The sequence below is a fragment of the Aulonocara sp. 'chitande type north' Nkhata Bay genome, linkage group LG11 (genome assembly GCF_057382095.1).
Source record: "Aulonocara sp. 'chitande type north' Nkhata Bay isolate Kocher_YH1m ecotype deep benthic linkage group LG11, A_spYH_male_GT1.1, whole genome shotgun sequence".
NCBI lineage: Eukaryota > Metazoa > Chordata > Actinopteri > Cichliformes > Cichlidae > Aulonocara > Aulonocara sp. 'chitande type north' Nkhata Bay.
Window position 1 is genome coordinate 20,590,839 of NC_141354.1, and position 15,411 is coordinate 20,606,249.

Here is a 15,411-nt window from a genome sequence, read left to right on the forward strand (position 1 = left end):
ATGTTTTTACTTAATTGGTAAAGGGGACTCTTTCTCAGATAATAAAACATACATATGAACTATGAAAATATCTTAAGTCTGAAAATGCAGACACTGCACACAAATGAAAAGTTATCTGTCCCATTACCTTTGGCATTCTAAATATGTGACCAATCTCTAGCCACATGCATTAAATGCAATTAGGCTAAATAGCACTGTAGCCACTGTAGTCAAGATGGCAGCTTCCACAGACCATCACTCGTTCCTGTGTATTTTTAAGACGTTAATTCTAAGCTCATGAGGAAGCATCAGTTTGTTGAAAGATGTAATTACACACTAAACAGTGTACATTTATGAACACATTATTTTTTTTCTATTAAATTAACAAACAAACAAAAAACTCGCTGAGTGTACCTTTAACTCAAAGCATACACAGATGCCACAGATCCATCTACCAACACACAGTGACTTCTGTTCTTAATAGTCATTGCATAGTTTCACTTTCTAATTGATTTTGCATGATAGGTCATTCATCAGGTAACATGGTCTTAAGTTGAAACAGATACGTCAGGATTCAGGCTGATTATCAACTTGCTCGGTAGCTGTCGGATTCTGTTAATTTATACCCTATGAATTTTCAGCCACACTAGCAGCGCCATCCATCTCATTATCAATCCCCCCGTCTGTTTCCCTCCTGAGCTGTAAGAGAACAGCATCAGCCGAAAGTGATGAGAGGCAATTAGCAGGGACACGTCAGCGCACACACATGAACAAACAATGATGTGTAACAACCCCGAGGGTGTGCGTATGTGTGTGTGCCTGAGTTTGCATTGGGGGAGTAAGCTAACATGGAGAAGACAGATGTGCAACATATACATGCTACCAACATATACACACAGCTGAGGTCACTGTCCAGTTGTTTGCATGTGTGTTTTAGTTTGTGTGTGTGTAGGTTCACAGACAGGGTGTTGTTTTTTGATGTTTTCCGAAGGAAACACTGCCGTTCAGTTACTGAAGGGGAAGTGTGAGTCTGACTGCAGATTACTCCTCTCTATCCCTTCATTCATCCCTCCATCCCTCAGCAGGGCAAGAGATGGAGACAGAGGGGAGGAGGAAGTCAGTTTGTATTATCACTGTGTGTCGGTGCAGGACGGCGAGAAGAGCAGCTCGACTAAACCGGAGAGAAAAGACGTCGCTGTTCACTTCTGTTATATAATCCCTGCTCACACGCCGAAGCTTCATCTGAACAAGTCTTGTCGTTATTACTGAGTGTTATGGTCTTATTTTCTTAGAAAAAACATCTGTCGACCAGCACTTACAAACATCAAGCTTCCCTACCAGCCCTATTTATTCAAACTGAGGTACAAGAGCTTTAATTTCCGAAGAACTAATGCTTAAGAATTTTCTCAGGGGTAAATATTTCTCCAAATATTTTAGTTTTGTCAAGATGCCATACTTTGAACTACAAATCTTACACTCATGTTGACAGAAGGATTCATCTTTTGGGCCCCGCTGGTAGGTTGTTTTATGTACTGGACAGAAAACACAAAATATGAAGTACCAGTTATGCAAGACATATTTTGGGGTGGGGTAGGAAACTGTTTTCTCCGGTTTTCATCCCAGACCCTGTTTTATATGCATTTGCATCCTTTTTTTGATGAAAAATTACTGTGTCATACACTTAGTACATTGCTGGATGGGCAAAGGAGGTCACCTTTTTCCTGCTACATACATTCTCTTTAACTCTGAACCCAACTGTTTCCAAAAGGTTTTCAAATGAGGTTATGCATGATGGGTCAGCAGCAGAAATGTTAAAGGTCAAAGAAAGAGCTGTAGAATGGCAAAGGAGAGTTGAGTAGATAACAGCAAAAAAGAGAGGGATAGCATGAGTGTGTGTGTGTGTGCGTGTGTGTGTGTGTGTGTGTGTGTGTGGTCCTCAGAATGTCATATGCACACATACACGTCTCCTGTGGTACCCTGAGTGGAGCAAAGTGGTGATCAAGCCTGCAGCTTGTGTGTGTGTATGTGTGTCTGTCCTCTGAACTATGTTATTAATTAACCCAGATGAAAGTTTCTCAAGATCTGAAACTTGGCTCTATTGGTGTATGTGTGTGTGTGTGAGTGTTTATTGGACAGAGAACATACATTAGTATGTACTGTGCTTTGATACAGTGGATATGCACTAAATCTAACAGCAAATCTAGTCTGGGCAATAGAGGTATGACAAATGTGTATGTGAGGATTTCCTGGGGTGGTTTACATATGTAGTGGGACTGCACTACATTATGAAATGCTCCATATCCCTACTGATAAGTTGTCTTACTTAGTTTGAAAGATACTGAGGATCAGAATCAGAATGCTTTATAAGGAAAATATGTAATTATTATTTATATTCAGTTCAGTGTCACATACAATGAAAAAAAGCTTCCAAATGTTTGCTAGTTGATCCATTTTGTTCAGTTCTGAGAGAAGCTGACAGTGAAAACTAATTTGTAAAAACACAGCCGTCTTGGTTGTCAAGCAGCAGGCTGGCAATCTCAGAGTTTTTGAGTTGAATTCTCAGTCAAACGAACCCTCTGACATGTTGCTGGATGGTACATTGAAGCCGAATATCTACTTATTGACAGAATTATTTTCCTGAGGGCACCAGGACACTGGTAGGAAGCATTCATTTTAGCTAATGACATCATAATGACGTAGGGCTGCTCGATTATGGCAAAAATGATAATCACGATTATTTTCACTGAAATTGAGATCACGATTATTTGACGATATTTATTTAACCCTTTAAGACCTACTATAGAACCAAGTCCACCAGAGCTTATATTATTTTTTTACATGCTGTAGTGCCATTTGTGGGAGCATTTCAAGTTGCTATACATCAATACAACTGTTATAGCCCATATTTTAATAATATGTATGCATTAAGTCCATAGTAATTACATAAATTGCAAAAAAGTGCAATAAACTACAAAAAAAATTGAAAATCGCTTTTGTTTTGTTTACATATATTTCTACTTGGAGAAATTTAAGAGGTTTATCCCTCAAAACTTTAAATACAATAAAGTTGCAAAAAATAGTTTCCCACCACAGGAAATTTATTTTGAGTGTCTTCATAGTTTTATTTTGGAGATACAGCAATTTTTATACACTGCAGGAAAAACAAAAAACAATCCTATGATGCAAATTTGCAAAGAAAACAGCAGGTGCATCATTTCACTGTGGGAAGTGTTACGAACAGCTGATAGGAACGGCAAAGCGTGTTTCTGGAATATTATGCTTTTGTTCCTGCAAGCGCTTTTTATGCAATTTTTGCAAAGCTATATGTGGAAGGAAATCGTGACCGAGGACAAGCTGATGGCATCAGATGTAAGTACAACTCCTCCGGTTTCATATGCAAAACAAATTATTGCGCTAGCTTACACGGTTCAGGTTCTACAGGGATTTAAAAATAGTTACACAAAACGGAGCATGCAGCTCTGACCGGCTTTAAAGGGTTAACAATGACTTTAAAAAAATAATATAAAATAGTGTGCAACACCACTGAAGTTTGTTTTTAAACTCTCTTTTCAACCAACGGCAGTCACTCTCCAAATAACTTCTGCTTAGCTTTCCGAGCTTCCCTCGGGTCCTCTTAATCAGCGGTCTCCAACCTTTTTTGCGCCACGGACGGTTTATGCCCGACAATATTTTCACGGACCGGCCTTTAAGGTGTCGCGGATAAATGAGGGAGGGGCTAATAATCGGCTCAGTCATTTTTAATGATCGTTGAAAGCCCAGATCGTAATCGTGATTAAAATTCGATTAATTGAGCAGCCCTATAATGACGTGTGGAAAATATTGATTCGGTGTGCTGTAAGCGAAGTCGACGCTTTTGGAGCCAGTGACGCTTTGAAATCATACACTAGCAGCCTTCAGTGGTATTGCACTTTAAGGTACTTCTGCACTGGGTTTACTTTACTGACCCCCAGGTTAGCACAGAACTTTCTAAAATGTATATTGACAGAATTTGCTCTAAATTACAACCATCAAAATGTCTCTGAAACAACAAAACAGTTTGAAGAACTTTATGTAATAAAATAAATAAATAAAGTTCCATACTGTATATGCATTTATTCCACATTGCTGCACTGGGTGTGTATTTATTGGTCCAGTCAAGATTAAATGACCTTGGTGAGCAGTCTTGCCCAAGGGTACAGCTGATTGGCTGTCAATAAGCTATTAGGACAACACAGAGAAACAGAAACAATGGGGAGGAAGAGTGATGGAAAAGTGGAATGGGGACAGACAAAGAGGAACGGAAAAGAAAAAACTGTCTCTGGTCCATGTAGTTATCCACTGAGATTCCAAGTTTTATTACAGCCATGATATATTATGATGATGATTTATAGCCTTAAAAGTAGGTTATATTCTTGTTTTCATACAGCTAGAATGCTGACCGGACTGAAGCTAATGAATGCTAAGAATTAAGGAACCATTTTAGCTTCAAGCATTCTGAAAACAATTGCACGTACTAAAACTTACATTAGCATCATTGTTATATTGGCAAAATTCATCCCAAAAGTAAAACTGAATATAACACGTTTGAGCTAAAAACGGATGGATTTTGGAATCAATAATCTATATTCAAATATCTGAATGCATAAAGCTTCAGTATTTGTGCAATTACAAACTGTAAAAATGTTCAATATGGTGAATCCAGTCCATTATTTATGTGTGTTGCTGCTTTGTTGCCTTTTAAAAAGGTCATTCTGGGGAGCTTCAGCATGTGGTCACAGTAATTTATCCTCCAGCACTTTAGACACAGACACACACACACACACACACACACACACACACACACACTAAAATACCAACAAATACACACAGATATCGAGACTACTGTGATCAATGTATGTGGCACTGACAAACACACAATCACTCTGATGCTAAGCAGCCTCGAGGACACACAGTCCCATAGTGTTTGGCGTCTTACAAAACACACATTCACACAAACATGTGGCGCTGTGGCAGGTTGCTTCCGGCCTCGGGCTAAATCCAGAAATAAAGACAATAGAATAAACAGAAGGGGGAAAAAATGAGTGTGTGTGTGTGTGAGTTGTGTGTGTATAGGTGTGTATGAGTGTGTGTACGTTTGTCACCTCAGGGCTGCCAAGCACAGAAAATCTGTAGAAAATCCTGACAGACCAGGACCATGTTTGAGAAACAATGTGTATCTGTGTATGTGTGTATGTGTGTATGTGTGTGTGACACAAACACACTTTGGCTAAAACATTTAATAACAGTTAACAACAGTAGAGCTGCAGCTTAATGAGGGAACAGGCCCGTCGGTGTGAAGGCAGCTGCATTAATTGCAGCCAACAGGAAAGATTTTCTCATTTAAATATGCAAATAAACACATTTATTACAGTTAATGAGACAGTTAAAAAATAGAGGCTATGCACTCTGGGAAGTTTGTCTGAGTCATAGTCGCTAATTTCAGTTGGTTTTCTTGCTGCGTTCACATTTGATTACTTCACATGTTCACTGTTTCGTGCTTAAGTATGCTTGTTTTTCCAAGATTTGACAACATTTTATGACGTCTGAATTCAGCCCCCAGTATTCTTATTGAATAACCAATAATAAATTCCAATAAGTGGGGTATTCTTAAAGAATGCTGCTTGGAAAATTTAAAAAGGAAAATTGAGCCTGAGTCTGGTTCTATTGAAAATTCCTTCTTGTTAAAAGGGAGTTTTTCCTTTCCACCACTGCCAACTGCTTGCTCATATAGGCTTGTTTGATTGTAGGGTTGTATTATTGTTGGGTCACCTTGAGGCGACTGTTATTGTTGCCGCTACACTGAAAAAAAGGGATTGGCCATCTCTTGGATTTATGTAAGCATCTTGCGTGTATTTAACACAATTGCCTCATGCTTTAAAGTTAAGTGTAACTATTTAGTGTAGAAACTACATGATATGCATGGGTAGATTAAATTGTTCATATCATGTTCTAGTGAAGTAAGTCAATAATATAGCAATGTTAAATCTTGCGACACTGCACGGGAAGGCATCCATCTCAGTCAAGTCGAGCAGCCGCCTCTACTTTTTTCGGTATACCAAAAAAAGTAAATTGGGTGGTTGTTACATTAAAAGTCTACCTTGTAATTTGAACACAAGAATGTCATGTTTCTATCTTGAACGTAACCAAATCATGTAGGATTTGTATGAAATTCAACAACTTAATTTGTTCTTGTTGAGATGACATGATACAATCTAGTAAGAGTGGTTAGTTGCTGGACTCATGAAATTGACAAGATCACATAAGATTTCAAGCTGCAGGAAAATCACTGGAGTTATAAGAGGCAGACAACTACACACTACACACACCACGTGCATGCTATCGCTATTTATTGTGGTTTAACCTGTCAAGTTGCCTCACAGCATCTATATGGGCTCTTTCTCTTAATAATGACAAGTAGTTTTACTGACATACCTTTATCTTTATTAAGTTTAAACATAAGACCTTGCAGTATGTGTCGTGTAAAGCATTGATATGAAAGTGAAAGTGTAAAAAAGACCTCAAAGGCAGGATTTTCAATAAAAGTGTAGAATGCTACAGAGTGATACAAAATTCTTTGAAAACATGCCAGCTGAATCCAGCTGACATAACATGACATAGACCTGTAGAGCTTGTATTTTCCTCTACTAAAACAACCTTTGATCAAACATCTGGGATATTTTTGTGTCCTAGTCAATTCCTGATAGCAATAATCTACAAAAACTCAAAACAACTTCACCAAAACATGACAATATTGGGTATACTGGCTATGGAGGGGGTTAGAATGACTGATTTTTATGGCTAGGTTCTTGTGGTCTTTTCAGTGGAGTTCAGAAAATAAACAGAAGAACAGATTGTTTTCGAGGCCCAAACCTAACCTGTGCTTAAACCTTAACTAAACAATCACCGAAAACAATAAATATTTAAAAATCATCAGTATTGCTTTTGTCTTATCTTTAAATCTGCAAATGCTCACATTGAAGACATTATTTATGTACAAGTGTCACAAGTGGAAGTCATAGGCATTGGATCTGTTCTGTTGTTTAGACCTAAAGATGTGTTACGTAAAAGACTGTTGGCTAAAAATTGCCAGATTTACCAGCTTTTACCTCACCACAAAATTATTTACTCCGTTGCTCTCTTTTTTGCCTACGTAGAGGAAATTTGTTCAGTTACTAAAGTCATGGCCACGACACATGTAAGGAAACAAAGACAGCTGGGCCCTGTGCTTCGTACCTCGCTTACTACATCCAAGATCAAATGAAACATCCAAGACCAAATCATCGCGCTAACTCTGAGCTCGCTATTCCGGTTCCCCGAACACACCTGTTGTTGACGATTAGTATAGCTGGATGAAGTAATGTGAGATCACTGGGTGGCCCAACAGGGGCTACGCATCGATAGTAGAAACATTGATCGGCAACCCTTTGATTGGTCGGCGAAAATGTCGAAGGAGCGCGCTCGGTATTTTTCGGCAGCAGAGCAAGAACTCTTGAGTGAGGGATTTCAGGAGTTTCAGAGTTTAATTAAAACGCAAGGGAACACTGCAAAGGCTGCAAAAGCAAGGAGAGAGGGCTGGCAGAAAGTTGCTGACAAATCAAACTCGTAAGTAATTCAATAATAACAATAATAATGGAGTGGATTGATATAGCGCTTTTCAAGGCACCCAAAGCGCTTTACAATGCCACTATTCATTCACTCTCACATTCACACACTGGTGGAGGCAGCTACGGTTGTAGCCACAGCTGCCCTGGGGCAGACTGACAGAAGCCAGGCTGCCATATTGCGCCATCGGCCCCTCTGGCCAACACCAGTAGGCGGTAGGGTAGATTTATCATATCACACCATATTATCCAATATTATATTACATTATATTATATTATAATATGTTATATTATATCCCCTTTCACATTAGAGCCACAACAGGACCCACTAGAACATGGGAACAAGTAAAAGTGAAATATAAGAATATTCTACAGAATGGTAATATTTATCACTTATATTGCTTTTAGTCTCTTGGAAAGAGACCCTGAAATAATCTGTTTGTTTGTTCATAACAGCAACCAAGAAAAGGGCAGAGCAAAAAAAAAGACAGGTGGTGGTCCTGCACCCCCTCGTCAACAAGTTGGTTAAGTAAATAATACCCTCACGGGAAAATCGATATCTCTCTATGAGCACACTGTCGCGCTGAGCTAAAGGATCCTGTCTGTCCCGCAATATACGCTGAATTCTGAGGACTCTCCTTATCAATCTTGCACCTTCCGCAATGGGCTGCTCGCGTAAACGGACAGGATATGACTGCGACAGACTTCCCAAATCCACCTTCGCTTTTATAGCCGTGGTCTCTCATCTTGATTACACGAAGTAATTTACAATTACTACTCTGAAATATGAATTACATCTGTAATAATCACATACATGTGATAGAATGTTAATAGTACATTTCCCTTTTTTAGGAAATGACCTGTATGTATCTGTGTGAAATCAATAAAAGGATCAAGTGCTGCATTATCTTTAGTTACATTGATGTTATTTATTTATGGTGAAACAGTGGTGGAATATCGCTGTTGCTTTCGTATGAATGACGCGGACATACCTGCGTGGCCGCGATCTAATCCTGTTTACATAAAGTAAACCTGCTCCCCAGCAGGTTTACGCTTACGGCTCTGTTGCTATGACAGCAAGTCCCGGATGGGCTTCGGGGAACCGAACGATCCAGGATCACGCGAAATCGTCAACAATCTCATCCAGCTAACTCACTTAGCGTGGTACGAAGAACAGGCCCCTGTTATCATGTGTTTAGATTTATAAACAGTCAAGAATAAAGCAGAGTCAGTAGAGTCACTGCTATCTGCAGTGATGGACATCCTGCCAAGGAGTAAGAGAGACCAGTGCGTGTCTGTGTTTGTGCGTGTGCATGTGGTGGTGGTGGTGGTGGGGGGGAACATACACCTTGACATCTGTCTGTAATTTATTATATACAGGCAGTGAGGAGAACGTGGGACTGCAAGAATTGTGATTCACATCTTATGTCTTTTTTTTTTTTTACAATCTGCAAATTCAGAACTTGATTTTCTCTGAGTTTCTGAACTAAAGCAAGCTAATTTTTCAGGTCCTTGTTACACATTTTAGTCAGAAATCCCGCCTGACTAAAAGTAACTGATCCATTCAACTAAAAAAATACTATTGATTGATGAATCATTGTTAGATTTTTTTTAAATGAATAATTTAGATGTAAACTTGATGATTTCAGGGAAAAAGAAAGGACTCATCTGCAGATCCAGAGGTTAAACTTATGTTCCCTGTTTGACCAGCATTAGTCAGGAACTTCCAACTGCAAACTATTTAAACACAAACAGCATCTGCTTAGCCAGCTGACCAATCAAAGACGAATGCACTGCCTCCACCAGACCGCTGCTGTTGCCCAGACCTTATTCCCACAGATCAAAATCGCAACCACAGCCGATGAAAGACAGTTCGCCTCAATCAGCCGGCCAGTTTATAACACGCTCAATGCCGTGTCGACCAAATCACACACTCTTTCTCTGCAGTCACAAACCAGAGCCAATCTGAGCTCGGCAGTCTGCTTTAACACAAACACTGCTTCCTGTCTGAGGTTCTGGATCTGTTTTGACTTGTGTGTTCAGACCTGGGAGATCTCCAGGTGAGCAAACACAACTAATTTCTACAAATAAACATCGGAGATGCAGTTTGTATCAACTGATTAACCAGATCTGACCAGGACACCGAATTGCCAGAACAACCACCACCATCCAGATGTGAAGAGTTTAGTCTTTTGATTAAACATTGACTTTGCAAAGTAGGATGAGCACATTGGCATCTGGATGTCATTTCATCCTGTCAAACACATCAGAGCTGCAAGACACTAACACATTTCAGACTCATAATATGTTAACCAGCAGATTTAATACTATTTTTAAATATTTCTTGGTTTTAAGTGAGTGTAGCACCAGATGTGAGAATTTTGCCTCTTTGGGGGTGGGGAGATTGTGACTGACAGATTGCTGGGATTGGGTGAGTTTTGTTAAGGGTTAATGCATCCATATTTCACCTAAAGCCTAAGTAGAATTTCTTAGGCTATACAGCTTTCATTTGTCCAAGTTTTGACTTTGCTTGCTTCAGATTTTTGAAGACTCCTAAGTAAGAACTGGTCTTTAGGTAGAAAACATGTTCTTTTTAAATGCTGATATTCATCGCTGATGGTAAAGTAGAATAAATGTCTTTCTTTTTTGTAGTTTGTTAAACTCCTTTAAATAGGTCTTTGATCTTTCTGTAATTTCCTGAGTTATTACTCAAACTATGGCAATACTTATAAAGACAAAACTTGTTTTACGTAAATTTTAACACAGTGCACTTGGGCGTGAAAACACATAATTGTGTAAAACCTAGAGGCAGATTTGACCTAAAGAGTGCTACAACCGAAATAAGCTTGTAAGCTCACCTGTAATTGCAGGAAAAGAGACAAAACCATGCAAGGCATAGCTTATTTTAAACAAGTTTTTGCCTCTAAGCTTATATCTAAATCTTTTTTTAACCATGGCAATGTATGATGAAAGAGTGGCACACATACGACCATGTGAATATGGTTTGAAAAGCCGTCCTTTAACCAGGTCGTTATTGCTACATATCACAATCCAACCTTCACCACAGAAATGGCAGATTGGATTAGTCTTTTGGAAATCATGGATATATGAATATTTTATGTTCAGGCTGTGTAACCCTTGTGAATCCCAACTAATAAAGGTGCTGTTAAAAAGGCTGGTAAGCAAAACAAATTCTGTACAAGTGCTGTTTTCCATTTAAATAATAAGCTGCAGTCCAGTTTTTTTCCTTTTGGAGAACTATCAACACGTGGATGTATGTGTGTGTGTGTGTGTGTGTGTGTGTGTGTGTGTGTGTGTGTGTGTGTGTGTGTGTGTGTGTGTGTGTGTGGTAACTGTATTTTAAAAGTAAAATCTCTGTGTGAAGTGTGTTGACTTGTATATACTCTGCCTCACCTCGCTCTCAGTTCTGTTTGTCCTTTAACAAATTACTGGCAACAGTAATCTCACTCTGTGTATTTTACTCGCACAGACTTTCACACGCACACACAAGAAACACACACTTGGCAGTGCCGTGTGGAGTGTTGTAAGGAATGAATGAAAGAGTGGAAAGTGACCGTTGAGGTCGATTTAAACTCAGATGGAAAAAAGCCAAAACATACAAAAGCACGCGCGCAAACTTCTCTAAATGAATGAGCACCACTCAATTCTGAAAGGAAGATTCAGCAATAATTTTAGGGAGAAATTATTGCTGAAACTGTTAGAAAAGGTACTGAAAAGGTAATGTTCCTCCACATTACGATTACTAACTTTGGTTTTACCTTGCTGACTCCTGGCCCTACTTTTAAATTTTAAAAAAGAGATATGTGGCTAAGACTCAATAAAATACACTTTGAGTACCACGTCTACTTCAACATCCAAAGGTAGACACCAGCCTCCTAAGCCAGCATGACAATCTTCAGGTAAGTCTGGCTTTCTTTGCGCTTTTACGCACGAAAAGAAAACCAGAATTTTCTTACCTCGGAGGCTCTGAATCTTCACCACCACCTCGGCGGGCTCTCGCAGACTGCGCGCCAGGTACAAACGCCCCGAATCCCGCTCGATCTGGACTGGTGAGTCGGCTTCGGATATCACTTCAAACCACCGTTGATCGAACCTCTGGTCAGGAACTGTGAACACTAGGTCGCCAACTCTGACGTGGTCCGGAACGGTAACTGTGTAGGTCAGCTCCTCGGACAGAGCCCGCGGCATCCGTCGCGCTCTGTTGGACCGGCGGACGTTGATGCGCAAGAACACCGGCTCACCTATCAGTGCTAAATCTCCTCCGTCCTTCACGTAAATGCGCAAAGTCACCTGGCTGAATCCAGCGAGAGATCCTGCTAGGCTCACTTGTCCGTTTTGTGGATCCACGTGGAGCAGGTACAAGTCCGGTGATGCGTAAAAAGTGACATGTCCATTGCTCTCCGCGTCACCGTCCTTTGCGTCAAAGCGAGCCAGCTCGGTTCCGGGCGGCGTTAATTCATCTACTTCAATCGTCTTGTTCCCGCTGGTAAACAGAGGGATGTTGTCGTTCTTGTCGGACACCTCAATCTGGACGATGGCTCGTCTCCTCATACACCGAGTTGGCAGCTCCACCATCAGTTCGTACATAGCTATAAACTCCCGGTCCAGTGCTTTTGCGGAGACCAAACATAATTGCGCTCGATGGACCCGATGCCCGCGGTAGTGAACAAGTCTGAAATCTGACGCGTAATCTCCCTTCAAACTGGCAGTGAGGTTCGCACCGGGGCAGTTTGCAGCTGTGACAGAAATTACCACCCCTTCCACTGGCGTCCCAGCTGGAGAGTTCTCCGCTATCTGGCCGAAGTAGCGCGCTGGATGTCCGTGCTGCGCAGACAGACACACCGGTGAGACGTGAAGCAGCAGGAGCGGGAGCAGGCATAGGGTGTGCAGGATAACCGGCCCAGTTACGGCTTTGGTCATGTTTCCATCAAACCCGTTTCACTTGCACAAGATAGCAAAGTGTTCGCTAACGGGTCTCTGTTTCTTAAAATGACCCAAACAAAAAGATTTTACGCATAAAAAAGAATAGTTATCTCCAGGAAAGCGCAAAGTTCCCCAAGGAAAAAAAATCCAATAATCTAAATATTCCCATAAATTATGCCAGTTTAACTTGTAAATCAGTTAAATTGTCACAGGTAAATGTGATTGCTAAGAAGAGCTCAAAGTCCATCTAAAATGCAAGGAAAACATCAGTAACACTATCGTTCAGCGCTCTCCTCTCCAGTTAATTAAGAATGAAATGACAAGAGACTTTTACGCGCAAATAAGATAGGTCTTCTTCCCCACTGCTATTGAAAAAATATGGATTAAGCAATAAAAGTATTATTAAAATAAGCAAGTCTTCAGAGCATATTTTTCTTAGTCCAGCTGCAGTATTTCCAAGTTGGTCCAGCGTGTCTGGAGCGTCGCCACTGGAGGATGGAATAGACTAACGGGCACAGAGATACCCAACTGCCTCCATGTGGATCTGATGGCACCGCCTACCAGCGTGGAAGAGAGAAACTAATCACGAAGCAGGAGCAGCACTGAGTGACAGGATGAAAGACCCACCCACTGACAGGCTGAGTCAGCGGATGGGGAAAGAGAGCAGAGAGAAAGGGACCAACAGGGAGGTGGGGTTTGTGGGTAACGTTAAACCTTTCTCATCACGGCCATGGCAAATTTGAGACGATTTTCAATCAAAACTGAGGACCCCGATAATCTCTACCAGATTTACACAACACACGCTGATGCAGGTTCAGCAGGCCATTATAAAAAAGGGATAGTCTTTTCTCCAAATGAACTAAAATAACTTTTATTTGTTGGTTTGCTTTGTTTCTCATAAATGAAACACGTCAAAAAGTATTAAAAAGATCTCAAGTTAACTTAACCATTTGCTACATCAAGTTGCACAATAACTGAGGAGTAACCCCACATCGTTATCAGAACATAATTTTATTCCCACTATAAGACAAAAGAAATCCTCCAATCTGTTGTGACCTTTATGAACATACTGCAGCATGAGATACATATGCCTCTGGTTTAAACTGTCAATAATCACTGTTGAAACATAATTAATCCTTTGATTCATATGGTAATTCTATTGGTTTGGATTTGTGTTAAGCAGAAAAAAGCAACAACTAACAACAAGTTGAATGTGATTAGGAAAGATTATGGTTTGGCTTGAAATGAGAACTTTAATTTCATGCAACCATTACAGTCATCTTTACAGTAATAGCATGTGGTAAGGTTATAAAAAGGTCATAGCTAAAAACCACAAGTGATTATCAATTTGAAAAGGAAGAGTAAATTCCTGTGTTAACAGCCATTCATTAACCCCAACATCCCTCCTATTGTGACGTTGCTGTAGTGTCACTAAATGTAGTAATTTGTTAATGTCATTGCCAAACTGCTTGGCAGTGCAGTGGTTAACACTGTTGCCACACAGCAACAGGATTCCTGGCTCAAACAGGCTCGCTAGCTTGAGTTTTCTGTGTGGAGTATGCATGTTTTTCCTATGAAAGTCCAAAGACATAGGTTTTAAGTTAACAGGTAATTCAGGATTATAACAACCTTACACTGCACTCCAGTGTTAGCTGGAATAGGCTCCAGCCCCTTGCCCTGACAATTGGTTAAGAAAATAAACAATCAATCTCATAATGTTCACATCCACTAGAGGGCGCTGTCACCTGAACGTCAAAATGAGATTTTGAGGCATTTACTGAAACTACTAATATTACTATACTGTTTTCTCGTGATTCCTACAAGTCAACCAAAGCCATACTATAACTAGTAATGTATTAATATTTTGGTAAAAATGGTATGGACTCATTTATCATGTCCGTATTACAAAACAAGAAAATAAGCCTGTTGGTCTCCTGGGTTGGTATTTCCAGTCAAGAGGTTTGGAAATGAGCAAACACTAACATTAGCTAAAAATTCCATTATATAAACTGCAGGTTAGTCAGCGTGTCTCTTTGGAATACATGCACTACAGATGTTCCACTGAACATGTATTACAGTGCCTAACATAATATTCTTACACAATATTGAAATTATTTTTCAAGTTGCAGCATTTTAAAGTGTTGACTCTTAACCAAATGCAACAAACAAAGATCTTTGTTACATTTACTGTCTTCAGTTTGATTAAACTCAACAAGTCCTATCACAATCAGAAGACTTGTAAGTTGGTAAGCTTCCAAAAAAAGGTCTAAATGTAAACTTGCTGCTGTACAATCTTTACTGTGTACAGTCATATTTTATCCAACATGATATAACACACCGTCACACATGAAAATCAACTATCGTTCGCGGATCTTTAACATTCACATAACAAAACTCTGTTTTGACAATTTACTTCCCCCCCGTTCATTTCCTGTGTGTCCTGTTTATCAGATCAAACTGTGCCAATAACTGGCTTGAAAACCCTTAGTCTGCATGTCGTTTGCTGTTTCCTGTCTGCAGTAATGGCAGCGGCCCGTAGCAGTGTAATTTATCAGTGGTTCAAAGATTTCAAGTGACAAACAATCTAGTTCTTCACACACATTTTCCCCTCTGTTAGAGATTAAATCAGCCACGTGCGTGTTTGCCTCATGCAGGAAATCCCTCTGAAGTTTGCAAAAATGAGAACTTGTGTGCTTGTGTTCATTTTATTATCATTCATAAAAGCAAAATGAAAACTTTCTCAAGCCTTTGATCACAGACTGGAGGGCGAGAGGAAGCAAGTGAAATGATGTGAAGTGAAATGACATGCAGAATGAATGAAGGAAATCAATTTAATATGTGAGCCCAA

At 39.9% G+C, this 15,411-nt stretch overlaps 1 protein-coding gene across 1 annotated transcript in view; it reads right to left on the reverse strand.

The window, feature by feature from the left end:
- Nucleotides 1–13,042, reverse strand: part of LOC147318861 (neural-cadherin) — a 151,295-nt gene extending 138,253 nt beyond the window's left edge. Inside the window, exon 1 of the mRNA XM_086311010.1 lies at nucleotides 11,597–13,042. Coding sequence (XP_086167136.1) covers nucleotides 11,597–12,560 — 964 coding nt within the window. The 5' untranslated portion in view covers nucleotides 12,561–13,042. The remainder of the gene's footprint in view (nucleotides 1–11,596) is intronic.
- Nucleotides 13,043–15,411: the final 2,369 nt, after the last annotated feature.